At 34.1% G+C, this 14,813-nt stretch overlaps 1 protein-coding gene across 3 annotated transcripts in view; it reads right to left on the bottom strand.

Annotated features, from left to right (window-relative positions):
* LOC148939408 (locomotion-related protein Hikaru genki-like) overlaps positions 1-14,813 on the bottom strand; it is a 90,619-nt gene that overhangs the window by 69,215 nt on the left and 6,591 nt on the right. For 2 of the 3 annotated variants that reach the window (XM_089106777.1, XM_089106774.1), the window contains exons 2-3: positions 8,185-8,370; positions 5,113-5,210 (exon numbers count right to left, since the gene is read on the bottom strand). In XM_089106777.1, the coding sequence (XP_088962903.1) occupies positions 5,113-5,210; positions 8,185-8,370 (284 nt within the window). The remainder of the gene's footprint in view (positions 1-5,112; positions 5,211-8,184; positions 8,371-14,813) is intronic. The other variant, XM_089106776.1, reaches the window with a different exon arrangement.

Here is a 14,813-nt window from a genome sequence, read left to right as displayed (position 1 = left end):
TAGGTGAATTAGGTTTTCACTAAAGTCTAAGAGAGATGAATTGGATTCTCTTTAGAGTTACAGACATATGAAGTGAGAATTTATCAAGATTAAAGCACACACAGACACTACTATGAGCTCACAAGTGCTGTACTAGAATCTGAAATAGGTGAATTAGGTTCTTACCAAGGTCTGAGAGAGATGAATTTGATTGTTTTTAGAGTTAGAGACATATGAAGTAGGAGCTTACAAGGATTCAGTCAGACAGATAAACTACTACTATCTCACAAGTGGTATACTAAAGTCTGAAGTAGGTGAATCAAGTTTTTACCAAAGTCTGAGGAGATGAACTGAATTCTTTTTAGAGCTAGAGACCTATGAAGTGGGAATACATAAAGATTCAGTATACACAGACACTACAGCCAACTCATAAGTGGTATACAAGAGTCCGAAATAGGTGAATTAGATTTTTACCAAAGTCTGAGAGAGATCAATCGGATTTGTTATAGAGTTAGAGACAGCTGATTTGAAAATTTATCAAGGTTCAGTCAGATAGAGACGCCACTACCAGCCCACAAACACCTGCTCAGAAACGCAAACACACAAACACAGACATGGGGAGAGGCACAGAGGGAGAGAGAGAGAGAGAGAGAGAGAGAGAGAGAGAGAGAGAGAGAGAGAGAGAGAGAGAAAGGGAGAGGGAGAGAGAGGAAGAGAGAGAGAGAGAGAGAGAGAAGAGAGAGAGAGAGAGAGGAAGAGAGAGAGAGCAAGAGAGAGAGAGGAGAGAGAGAGAAAGAAAGAGAGAGACAAAACACCCATAAACACATAGAGCCAGACACGCAAACACACAGAGGCAGACACGAGGACAAGCAAACATCCGCTCAGACACTCAGGCATGGCGAGAGCGAGTGAGAGAGAGAGAGAGAGAGAGAGAGAGAGAGAGAGAGAGAGAGAGAGAGAGAGAGAGAGAGAGAGAGAGAGAGAGAGAGAGAGAGAGAGAGAGAGAGAGAGAGAGAGAGAGAGAGAGAGAGAGAGAGAGAGAGAGAGAGAGAGAGAGAGAGAGAGAGAGAGAGAGAGAGCAGAGAGAGAGAGAGAGAGAGAGAGAGAGAGAGAGAGAGAGAGAGAGAGAGAGAGAGAGAGAGAGAGAGAGAGAGAGAGAGAGAGAGAGAGAGAGAGAGAGAGAGAGAGAGAGAGAGAGAGAGAGAGAGAGAGAGAGAGAGAGAGAGAGAGAGAGAGAGAGAGAGAGAGAGAGAGAGAGAGAGAGAGAGAGAGAGAGAGAGAGAGAGAGAGAGAGAGAGAGAGAGAGAGAGGTAAAAAACCTAATTTACTTATTTCAGATTCTAGTATACCACTTCTGAGCTGGTAGTAGTGTCTATATCTGAAGGAATCTTGATAAATTCCCACTTTATATGTCTCTAACTCTAAAAAAGAATCCAATTCATCTCTCTCAGAGTTTGCTAAGAACCTAATTCACCCATTTCAGACTCTAGTACACCACTTGTGAGCTGGTATTAATGTCTGTGTCTGATTGTATCTTGATAAATTCCTACTTCATATGTCTCTAACTCTAAAAGGAATCTGATTCATTTTTCGCAAACTTTTGTAAAAACTTAATTCATCCATTTCAGACTTTGGTATACCACTTGTGAGCTGATAGTAGTGTTGTGTCAGACTGAATCTTGATAAATTCCAACTTGATGTGTCTCTACTTGTAAAAAAAAATGCAATTCATCTTTCTGAGACTTGGGTGAAAACCTAATTTGCCTTTTTCAGGCTCTAGTATACCCCCTGTGAGCTAGCAGTAGTGTCTGTGTCTGACAGAATCTTGATGAATTCCCACTTCATATGTCTTCAACTCTAAAAAAGAATCTGATTTATCTCTCTCAGACTTATGTAAAAACCTAATTCACCTATTTAAGATTCATGTATACCACTTGTGAGCTGGTGGTAGTGTCTGTGTCTGACTGAATCTTGATAAATTCCCGCTTCATAGACCTTTGTGCAAAACAGAGTACAAAACATTTTGAAGCACACATTTGATTCAAACAAACGTATGTTCATCAAGCTTTGTGCAAAACACAGTACAAAACATTCTGAACCATCTTCATGGAAAGTATTAAGTGTAAAAAAATTATATCTCCAAAGATATTTTTTAAGTCAAAAATTGTGAGTTTGAAAAATTCTTAGTCCAAAAATGTAAATCCAAAAATTCCGAGTCCCAAAAAATCCCATCTCCAAAAATATTCTAAGTTCAAAAAAAGTGAGGAGGCAAAAAGATTTGGGGAGGGGTATTGGGGGCCCCTTGGAGGTTGAGATATAGATGATCATAAGTTTCCTCAAAAAAATGCCATAGGAACTTATTCATTGGTGACATATGTTTGCTGATTTAATTTACCCAAGCGCATGCCATAAGAAAAAAGGGGTAGCATATTTGTCGCTTCTTTCACTAGAACTTGGTTCTTATTATAAAATGTATCCAATTGACTTTACCCAAGAGCATGTCATAAGACCAGTTTCATTTAACCCAACTAAAAAATTTATTCATATAATTGTCATGGCCTGAATATAGAGGACAAAAGTTTATGTTATATACAAATGAGGTTTAGGGTATATTCTTTAGAGCCTTATGCTTAGAGTCTGGAGTTGTGTCCCCCCTCCCACTACTAACATCTTGTAAGGATGTAAAGAGAATGGCTTTGAACAGATCAGAATGGAGGAGGAACATGCACAGTTTTGTTGGCCTCAGGTGGCTTGGTGCTGTAGTGAGCGTTTAGTATTGGTAGTAGTAGTTTTCTGAAAATATGCTTTGTTTCAAAATTGCCTCTCTTGCAACTAAAAAAGCTTAAAAGCTAAGAGTGGGACTAGTAAAACTAAAAATTTTTCTTTTTTAAATTGGTAACAAGTTGGATTTGCCCAGGCTCCTCCTCCATCTTACCCTGTGCAAAGATCCATCTGTGGCCACCTAACACAAAATCTGCAGGGATTTTAAGTCTTTTTTCATAGTTTCATTCTGGCATAATATGTCCATGCAAAATTTCTGTTACCATCTTGCTAAACATTCAGTATTAATATTCTAGGTACACAGTCTTTGTGTATATGGAGGAACAGCTTAAGTCAGCTATGCTCCTCTTTATTGTACATTCACTGACTAAGACTGAACCACTTCAATTGTCACTTTCCAGCACCTCTTGACAAGTTATATAGTTCCTATTCTCATCTGTAAATTTTTCTATCTAAAAAAAAGAAATTTTAAGCCTAACAAATTCTGAGTTTAAAAAATTCTAAGTCCAAAAAATTCCAAGCCCAAAAAACTGTAGTTCCAAAAATTCTGAGCCCAAAAAATTCTAACTCTAAGTTCCTTGGGATATTTCATGACCTGAGTTTGAAATTATGCTATTGTTTTTTTAATCAAATTTTTTTTCACACCTTCTTTTACTTTGATGACTTTCTAAAAAATTGCATCGAGATTTTGAAAAAAAATATGCATGTGCACTTTTCTACAGTGAAAGATGGAAAAGGAGAAGATTAAAAAAGAAAATAATTGCAAACACAAAATAATGGAACAACTCGTCTAGGAAATAAGAACAATAGTCAAAATTATGTACATGCAAATAGATAAACATGTAAAAATAATGCATAAGTATGAAAAAAAATGCATAAAGTACATAATATGGAATAATTGACAAATAAATCACTAAAAAAAAATAAATAAAGATAAAATCATATTTTTCACAAAGCAATAGCCATTTTCTTTCAGCTTATTTCCTTTATGCTTTTAACATAACCATGTCTTTCATTTTTTTTCTTTATAAGGATTTTTTTTTAAGTTTTCTGAAAAAAATACATCCTGCTTGTAAATATGTATTCCACTCCTTTCTATAGATTTTTAAATATCTTAAATCAAAATAAAATTCATATTCAATTAATGTGTCTATTATACTCAAACTTCTGAGTTTCCAAAAATAGGCTAGAGCATCTATGGAGGTTTGTGGCAAAAAAAGAAAGGAATATTTCTTTGTACCTTGAATAGAATAGATTAGGGAGGGCCATATCCTTCCTAGTTTTCGTAGAAATTTTGTTTTGCATCTCCGTTTAAGAAGGTGAAAAAATTCCCGTCCCCTCCCCTTGCATTTTTTTTAATTAGCACTGCTGGAAAAGAATGGCTTTAAATGATCATTATACAATATTTTACAACAGAATAAAAACTTCTCATTTTATAATACAAGGCAGGTACTTACAGTTCGAATTAGACAAATTAGTCATTCAAATTGAGATCATGCTTTATAATTTAAAATGTCACGCACATTCGAAAAAGATAATGCCATGCTTGCACTCCACATGAAAGGACACTTGGAAGTCGTTTAAAACAACGGAATTAAGGTCCTATTGCTTTTTGGCTTTAATTTAGGATGGGTTACATAACAAATTTAGTTAATGTCGGACTTAGGTTCCAATTTGGCTGTTTCAGAGTACTTGTTGTAAATATTTTTTTCATGTGCGCTTGAGGGTGTAATACAACTCACTAGCTCAGTGTACAGATACACATTTCGCATTAGGTTTTTATAATTTTATTTTTAACTTGAAGAGGAATTTTTGGCTATTGGACCCATAAATAAAGCTTTTAAGGGAAAAATATACTTATTTTAGAGCTGTCGCGCAGAGGAACTACCAACCATCTGGGGCCAAAGGAAAAGTAGGTTGAAATGGGTTGGGAGTATGTCTAAAGGAAGGATTTAAGGGGAATTGGAACATCTTGGGAGGATGTAAAGAGGCAGGCGTTGAATGAACTGGGATGAAGGAGGGGTTTTACGTAGCTGTGTTGGCTTCAAGTGGCTTGGTGCTACAGTGAGTTGATGGTAGTAGTCGCAGTAGTAGTAGTAGTAGCAGTAGCAATAGTAATAGTAGTAGTAGTAGTACGTAGTAGTAGTAGTAGCAGCAGTAGTGGTAGTATTAGTAATAGTAGTCCCGCAGAGGATAGTAATAAGCAATATCTACTACAGGCACTACTTTTTAATGTACTCAAAAGAGCTAGGAGCTGTTAAATACACCCTAAGATTTCGTATTAAGATTAATATTAGAGGCCCAAAGCTTCAAAGTGATTAGAACAACAAATCGGTTAAAACGAACTCATACATTTATCACCTTCCCTCGGTAGGATATTTTCAAATATTGCTTTGAAATTCCAGGGAAGTGGCATCCTCTTAACAGCGCTTGAAATGTCGTGCCTTCACCTTCAACAGATGAGTACTCATAATTCAAACACTTCAAACATTAGAGTAGCTTCTGAAATAACGCTAAAAACTCTTAACATTTTGTTTAATCACTTTCTAGCAAAGATGCTGATATAAAATAACATGGAATTGACCGCTCGGAGTTTTAAATTAGTTTCAAGTTTTTTTTTTTTTTTTTTTTTTTAAACAAAATCAATATGAATATACTACATTTATTTTTTAAAGCCAGATAGAAAGTATTTTTTTTTTAAATAGTACATACTCTTTCGGAATTTATATTTTAAAAGCTCTTTTTAAGCTAAAAATGACAGAAAATGGTGTTTTTCTGGTAATAAGCATTTCTTCGATTTCATGAACGGATATTCAAGTCAAAATAGGGCCCAAAAGGATACTTCAAAATTTTAATTTCATTCTGTCTCCCTCCAGCAAAAGGTGGAAATCCATTATTTCCTGGTCTAATTTAGGGTGCAGTGAAAGGAAATTACCCTAACTCCTAAATAAAACCTAACTGTCATTCACTTCTATTTGAATTTTACTTTATCTAATGTACAACATCCTAACTAACGTAAGGAATTAAAAAAAAAAAAAAAACTTGTAAAAAGTTTAAGAAAAATAAAAAGTGATTTAAAAGTGTAAAACAAGCAGAAATAAAGTCCAAATTGAAAAGGCTAAAATGAATCATCAAGTCAATTTTTAAATGGCAAGCATTCCTATGGGTGAATAACTGAAATCTAAAACTAATGGAAACTAAAATGAATAATTAATTCAAACTTAAAAAAAAACAGAAATCAACACAAATAAAATCGCCATTTAAATTCTCTAAGCTGTAGCGCTAAATGTTCTCTGATACATTGAATCTGATGCTGCAATTTTCAATAATTTTTAAATTAAAAACAAATTCAATTTTGGGGGAGGGATAGTTTCGTCACTCTTTTTCTCAGTGAAAATTCCAAAATCAAGGCATTTTTCAAGAAAAACACAAAAAAGGTATTTTTAAAAATCTACGAGAGAGTTTAAGTAAGTTTGTCAAAGGAGAATAAAGAGCTAGATTAAAACCTAACACGAGAAAAAATAAAATGGCATAATAATCCAAACTTAAAATGAAAATAAATTCCAAAATATGAATTAATAAAACCCAAAACGAACAGAAATTAAAAGTAATAACCACACCATACAGAAAGATAACAGACGCTATTCTGGATGAATTCTAAGAATGAACAGAAATTATAATAACTAATTAATAAAAGAATAGAAATTGTCACAAGTAAGAGTAAGGCCAAGGCCAAACGTGGCTAAGGCCTAATGTTATAAACTAATGTTAGCTACGTTTTCCGATTTACGATCTACATTTTATTCAATTCTAGTAGACAGGAGTTGTTTGGTAATCGGTATTTTTTTCCGCTGACGACTGCTGATGAAAGAGGGAGTGTTTGCAGAGTATATCATGAAAAAAAACACTAAATAGTGAAGTCATAAATGAATTCCTTTTCCCGGGAAGGAAAGGGCAATTAAAAAAAAAAAAACAGAAAAAATAACGCTATATAATTTGATCGGCATGGGCCCAGAACTTCAAGAAAGTTCAAAGTATCAGGGGGTTGGGCCCAAATTAGTCCCTGCCTTAAACCTTAGGAAAATCAAAGCCTATTTGTCATAAATAAAAAAAAAGTTTTGAAGGCTGTCCAAAAATCATCCACCTATAAAAATGCTGCTGGCAGAATGAATTATGTCAAGATCCACTAAATCAAAAAATAAATTGAAATTAACATAAATAAACAAGCCAGGCCTAAAGCAAACAGAAATCAGCAAAAACAGGAACAGGGCTACCATCAACTAAATCTTTTAAAAATCAGTGCGTCATTTGCGCTTTACAAAAACCGATATTTATATACAGCAGTTTTTTTTTCGTTTGTTATTGTATCAGCAACAACACACACAGAAAAAGAAAATTATATCACAAGGCTAATCAAGGTTTAAAAATAAGAATTTTTATATTTCCCCTGGTGTCATTTACGTTCTATCGATGACGAAATGTATTTTGAGCAGTTTGGTTTTTGTTGGTCTAAATATCGAAAAAGATTTATAGTATTTTTTTTTAACTGGTTTCTGTTCGTATTTAATTGACATGGTTCCTAATTGGTTGAAAAACGCCTGTAAAGTTTTTTTTAGTTTTTCTGCTTAAAAATAGAAATGTTAGATTGTAGTTTGAATTTCAGTCAAATTTAGATTGTAATTTGAATTCAGTCAAAATTTTCAACCAACTGTAGTTTTTGTGGAATAAATTTTTGATATCAGTTTTATTATAAATTTTTGAGAGAATAGGGTGCGGATTTTTATTCTTATGAATATAAAGTCTGTAAATTTTGGGTCTTCTATAGGGCTGAGGCCCTCGTGCCACTGTCTTGTAAACGTCTTTTAATATAGATGTATCTTAATCTGCCATTTTATTAAAGAATATCTTTATGTTATTATTATCCCAAATGCTTGCTGGTTTAAATAAATACACTTCAAAGTCATTCATTTGAAATATGAATGACTATAATAATAGTAATAGTGAATGACTATTATTAATAATAATAGTAATAAAAAACAACAGGGTGTCATGAATCAATTTATTTTATTATATTTACTTTATTAATATAATATTAACTTTATTATTACATTATATATATATATTATATATATATACATATATATATATATATATATATATATATATATATATATATATATATATATATATATATATATATATATATATATATATATATATATATATATATATATATATATATATATATATATATATATATATATATATATATATATATATATATATATATATATATATATATATATATATATATATATATATATATATATATATATATATATATATATATATATATATATATATATATAATAAAATATATAAATAAATGAAAGCCCTGGGTAAACCCCTGTCTAAACGACCTACCTGATTGGATAGTACAAAAAGGTCCAACCCATTGGTTGTCAACACATTTTATTTTGCAGGTCTGTGGGATGGAGTCGTTCGCTCCTGTTAGGTACGTCATAAATTTAACTTCGAAGAGCTGCCCGTTTAGCAAACTATTTTCTATAGAGTAGGTTCCCAGTTCAAAATCTGGTAGCTCACAACTTCCTGCAAAGGTTTAAGAATTTGACTCATACATGAAAAGTGCTGATTTTATGCTAATTGCAAAACAAATTGAAGTTTGTAATTGGTATCTTAGTTTACATTCAAATTTGATTACAATTAAAAAAAAACATGACAGCCACTGACCAACAGGAAATGAAAAAAAAGTCCAAGTCTAATATAATCATAGGTTGTTATTCAAATAAAGCTAAAGTCGAATAACAACCTCTGATTCTGTGCTAATTGCAAAAAAAACTGAAGTTTGAAACCGGGATGTTATTTTAGATTCACATTTGATTAAAATAATTATTAAAAAAAAAATGTGACAGCTGCTGAACAGCAGGAAACAAAATAGAAAAAATGTGAAAATGAATATAACTAAGTAACTTTTACTTTTATTCTGAAAATTAAACCTAATTTAGAATTGAAGCTCATATTTTTTTACATTTAATCACATTGCTGCTAAATAAAGTCTTTTACATTTGGCAAATACCTTAAGTTTTTTCTTCATCTAGACCTGTTTGTATCTAGTCTCCTTTGGACAACAGTGTCCATTATCTAGGGACACGGGACCCATATTTATTTAATTCAAAACGCACGTTAGATACAACAAGTGCTTGTACTTCAACCATTTTCGACTAGGGAATATGTATTAATCAGCCTTTTCTACTTAACAAGTTGTAATTCATCAGTCAAACACTTTTGGTCCTCAGTTTTATAGATTATGAGCAAGCGATCGGTTCTGTTGATAGGAAAGCTTTAGTAAAGGTTTTATCCTTGTATGGTATACCAGAAAAATACATTAAAGTGATTAGTGCTATGTGCGAGAAAAACGCTGCTGCAGTTAAGGTAGGAAATGAGGTAAACAGCTGGTTTTGTATTAAATCAGGAGCTAAGCAGGGTTGTGTTCTATCCCCCTTTATACGAATTATTTTGATGGACTTTGTTTTAAGGAGCACGGCAAAGGCAATGGGAGACCATGGAATCAAATGGGGAGGAAAACATCTCCTTGACTTAGATTATGCTGGATGATTTAAGCATCCTAGATGTAAGTTTGAGCGAAATGAATGAACTTTCAGAGGTTTTGCGAGTTTAGTGTGCTAGAATAGGTTTGAAAATTAATGTTAAGAAGACCAAGTCACTAAGACTAGGAATATGTGAAGATGAAAAGGTGACGTTGGGTAATGAAAAGATTGATCAGGTGGACAGCTTCAATTACCTTGGTAGTATTATTAGTGATGATGTTAAAAGTAGAATAGCCAAGGCTCAGGGTGTTTTGTCACAGTTAAATAAAGTTTGGAAGAGTAGGAAGATAAGTCTACAAACCAAGATTAGAATATTAGAAGCTACACTGATGACTGTGGTCAAATATGGCTCTGAAGCATGGGTGCTCTGAAAAGCAGATGAAGATTTGATAGATGTTTTTCAGATAAATTGCTTATGGATTATTCTGGGTACCCAGCTGGGTGACCGTAAATCAAACAATAGGCTGTACGAAAAATGTAGTTCAATACCGCTCTCTAGGGCTATAATGAAAGAAAGGTTGAGGTGGCTAGGACACGTTTAGAGCAGGAAGGATGACAGATTTCCGAATATTGTTCTTTTTGGCCAACTTTCTAGAGCTAAACGGAAAGCAGGTCGTCCTCGTCTGGGGTAGGAGGACGTCATAAAGAAAGATTTAAAGGAAATGGGAACTTTGTGGGAGGATGATAAATGGAGGCTTTGAATAGATTGGGATGGAGGAGAAAGAATGCGTAGCTGTGTTGGCCTCAGGCGGCTCGGTGTTCTCGTGAGTTGTTAGTAGTAGTAGTAGTAGTAATTCATCAGTCGGCTTGCTACTTTCTGTAATTTGGATTCTCTGCTTCATGGTACTTAGTTTCTGGCAGTCGTTTGCTCAGTGATGTCTTCCATCCAGCCTGGCCATATTAAAGAGCGTATGCTTTGTCCTTAAATTAGGCCATTGTTGTTTTAGAAATTCATCTGCACACTTTAGGTCATAGGTCTATCTTATCCAAGAGTTGTAGAGTCTGAGTTGCAGCATAAAATCTTCTAGCCATTTAGATCTTCAATAATTGTATGCTGGTTAGTATAAAGAAAAAGTTGGTATAGATTTGGCTCTGACACAATCTTAACTCCGCTGGGTCCAAACATAGAAAACTAACTGTACCCTTTCCAATGATTTTTTGCTTCTTTTATTGGAGTGGGTATCTGGGGAAATGCCCCCAACACCCTTGCATTTGGGTGTGAGCATCTCCCTACAGAACTGTCATAATTCTAGCATTTGATTCAGTCTTGTCATAAAAATACAGAGCTGACCAAACAACTCGAAAGAATCAGGAATAGTCAAATGACAACAAACGGTAGGTAATATATGAGCCCTCTGATTATCAGTGAATTAACCAGCCCAATAAAATGGTATTAATGAGAATCCTTGGAAAGTGAAAGCACTAAAACAGAGGTAAGGAACAAGCAAATCTAAATGCTTTTCTACTTCGTTTTGGATTAGCTTCTACATAATAAATAGTTATTCTTAACAGGAGCCTGCTTAGTTTGAGTCTCTAGAGTAGAGGACTGGAAAGGAATTGAGGGTTTCAGAAGATAGGATTGTTTAGTCTACCACTGTAGAGAAATTTATATAGGACTATCATCTCCTCAACAAATGAGACAAAGCTGGCCGGGATGCTACTCCTCCGGAGAACAAATAAACCAGAAGAAACATAAGCGACATTAGATACTTTCATGGGTAGGCACGCTTGTTGCATCGGTATTCACAACCTGGAGAACAGGAAAAGAAATAAGCCAAATCGAACGTCTAGGGGATTTGGAAGAATGTAATACGTTGAAGAGATAAAAAGAAAAAGGAAAATAATTAGTGTGCCTGTAATAATGCAAAAGGTAAGGATAACATTGGTTTGAGAATGGGAAACGCTTGTTGCATCGGTATTCACAACCTGGAGAACAGGGAAAGAAATAAGCCAAATCGAACGTCTAGGGGATTTGGAAGAATGTAATACGTTGAAGAGATAAAAAAGAAAAAGGAAAATAATTAGTGTGCCTGTAATAATGCAAAAGGTAAGGATAACATTGGTTTGAGAATGGGAAAAAAGACAAAGAACGAATTTTTAAGGATAATCAAGGTAAAAATAAGTTTTATTTGAATAATCCCATAACGTGATGACATTTTACTAGGAAATTTGACGCTTAGCATTGATATTTCAGTTCTATAGCTATGTCATATTAAAGCTAAATAATTTAGCTACAGCAGTTATTAGAAGAAACACAAAAGTCCTACATCAAATTTTGAAGGACATGCTTATGCTCCAATAAAAGAGTAAAAAAGAGGAAAAATTCAATGGAATATTTTTCCCTACGAAGAAACAAGTTTTGACGGTCCATTGTGCAACATTCCTATCCAAAACCACATATTATTGTGAAATCTAATAGATAATCTGTGCTAAAACTATAGGTTGCCCCTTTGTGGTACAAGTTTTGGTGGCAAATTTTCAATAGTTCCGCCACTTCGTGGATCCCTCTCCCAATATTTATGAAATTCCAGCTATTTCCCTGGGGCAGAGTCGATTAGAAATTATCACAAGAAATTTCCGTAATTGCTAAAATTTAATCCAACCCCCCTTTTAGAAATCCTGGATAGGCCACTCAGTATACCTGAGTCATACCTGTTAGATGAGACAGTAGCGAGTAAACCACTTCGCCGGCTCAACCCCTATTTTCCACGCTTTCGCAATCATGAATGATACAAATTCGCTCCATTCTTCAAAGTTGCTCGAGCTGCTGAGAAATTTTCACTAGCTCGCTCACACATAGGAAATGGGAGGAGCTTTTATATGGGTCGACACTGCAGTAGACAAATATTCTTCAGGATGAACCTACTGTATAAATTTCTATACAGTGAATATATTCTAAGACCACACTGGCTATACATGACAAATGAAACTCAGAGAAGAAAGAAAATAACAAACGAAAAATAAAATCAAAAAAGGTGAAAAAACGAGGATTTTGTCAGCCGGTGGCGAACTATGAAGAAGAAGAAATAAGCAAATATTTCGACAAAGATCTCTGCCGAGTCGTCCTCAGTGCTAAACAAAAAAGAAAGAAAAGAAAAAGAAACCAACGAAAATAGAACCTTTCGAAGTTTACTTGCCAAAGACAGAACAGAAATTAAATAAGAACCAGATTGGAATCAATGAAAAAGAAATCTACCAGGATGATTGGGCAATAATCCTTTGTTTTGCTATAGCTTTGGCTGGCCTACAAATTCGTTCATCATTTGATGTGCAAATAGGTTCTTTCAAGTTATACCGGGTGAAAATATTGATTGAGTCCTTCAAAATTAAACTGTCGTACAATGGGCTTAATGAAGTATCTCCAGTATCTCTATTTATTGCTAAATTTCTGTTCATGTATTTTTTTTATCTCAATTACTTCTTTAAAAGTTTGTGGTAGGCCATTTACAGTAGATATTAAGGTTGCCTCGTCAAAAAGAACCTGATGGGTCGGATTTACGAAAATATCTGAAGCCAATGCTGAATCAAAGTTGCTCATAGTTATTTTTTAATCTCAGGGACTTATGTATTGAAGTTTTGTGTTCATGCAAACGTTCCCCTAGTTGTTGATGGGTCCTACCAATGTAAAACTTCCCACGTGAATACAGGATTCTCTAGACACCACTACCCAGTAGAGGGTCAGTTTTATCCTTTCCTGAGTTGAAAAAATGTTCAACTTTTTGTTCAGTTTTGAAAGAAACAGAGAGATTATATATTTTTTTTTAAATTTTCTAAGTTTATCGCCAAGTTTAGGGATGTATGGTAAAGTGATGAAAGTTTTTTCTCAATTGCCTGGGTAACTAAATCAAGGGGGACGGGCTCCCTATTTTGTTGTTTTATCTTTTTTAATCGTCTATCTATGATATTTTCAATAAGTTTGATTGGGTAACCATTGCAGAAAAGAATATCCTTGACACAGTTTAATTCAGAATTTATATGATTACGGGAATAGATTTCTAAACTCTGTCGATTAAAGATATTATTACCCCTATTTTCACAGAAGGAGGGTGATGAGAAGAGAAATGAAGATATCAACCATTATGAGTCGGCTTTCTATATATAGAAAATTCAAGGCTAGGAGCAGTTTTTATAATCAAAACATCCAAGAAAGGCAGCTTACTTGAATATTCGAGTTCGATTTTGAACTGGAGATTCGAATCAAAAGAGTTCAAATGTGCCAAAGAATCTCTTAGAGAGTCTTGTCCATGTTCCCAAACAGAAAGGATATCATCAACGAAACGAAACCAGATAGAGTGTTTTAAGCGGAAACTATTCAAAGCAGGCTGTTCTATGAAATCCATGTAAAAATTTACCAAATAAGGAGAAAAGACAGTGCCTAATGATAGGCCCAAAATTTGAAGGAAAACTTTTTTTCAGAATTTAAAATACAAGGAGAACTTGTTGCAAAGACGAACAAGGGCCATTATCGTATCAATATCCAAAGTTTTGTAATCCGACCAAGCTGAATTTTCCTCTAATTTTCTTTTTAAGGCCTGCTCACATTTATGGACATCGCACCAAGTGTATATAGAAACTGCATCAAAACTAGATACAATAGTTTTTTTTTGTTGTAAATGATTTTTTAACTTCTCAAAAAGATCTATGGAGTTTTTTATAAAGGATTTCTGTGTGCTTAAAAGAGGCTTAAAATGGTGGCTAAGAAACTTCCTATACTCGTAGCCGGAAAACTATAACATGCTACAATAGGACATAACGGAATATCTTTCTTCTGGATTTTAGGCAGACCATAAAACTTTGGGGCTGAACAACCTTTGGGGTAAAATTTTCTGTGCATTTGAGGGGTAATTAGTCTACTATCTCTTAAAATTCCTAGTTATTTTCTCAACTGTTGTGTGTATTTGTCCGTAAGAACAATTTTTATTTATTTGTAAATATTTTTATCCATTAAAAGGGTGTTAAGTTTTATTTCATAATCTGCAGAATTCATAATTACAACTGTGTTTCCCTTGTCCGCTCTCGTAATCACTGTGTTTTTGTCTTTTTTCAAGCTTCGGAGGATTTTAATTTCTTCCTTTGATTGAGTTGAAAGTGACAAAGATGGCCTATAATCAAGAATACTCTTTACAATTTCGCCTCTGAGTAGGTCTGGATCTTCGACTTCACCATGAGAGCTAAAAATAGCAGACTCCACGCCTGTAATAATTTTTGATGTATTTACGTGTGTTTGAGCCATTGCCAATTTTGGTCCTTTTGAAAGAATACTTAGCTCCTTGGATGTAAAAACCTTAGAGGATAGATTTTCCAAAGGAAGGCCAGGACAAAATCTAGGAAGGAAAATCCGTGTTTGTTGAAACTGTTGAAATTCCAGTTTTGAGAATTTTTCCAATAAACGAGTTTTTGCTAAATGGAATATGCGTCTGAAAG

The sequence above is a fragment of the Artemia sp. Qi Xiang Cuo genome, chromosome 21, assembly GCF_049724085.1.
Source record: "Artemia sp. Qi Xiang Cuo chromosome 21, ASM4972408v1, whole genome shotgun sequence".
NCBI lineage: Eukaryota > Metazoa > Arthropoda > Branchiopoda > Anostraca > Artemiidae > Artemia > Artemia sp. Qi Xiang Cuo.
Note: the sequence above shows the minus strand (reverse complement) of the source record. Positions and strands in the feature narration are given on the sequence as shown.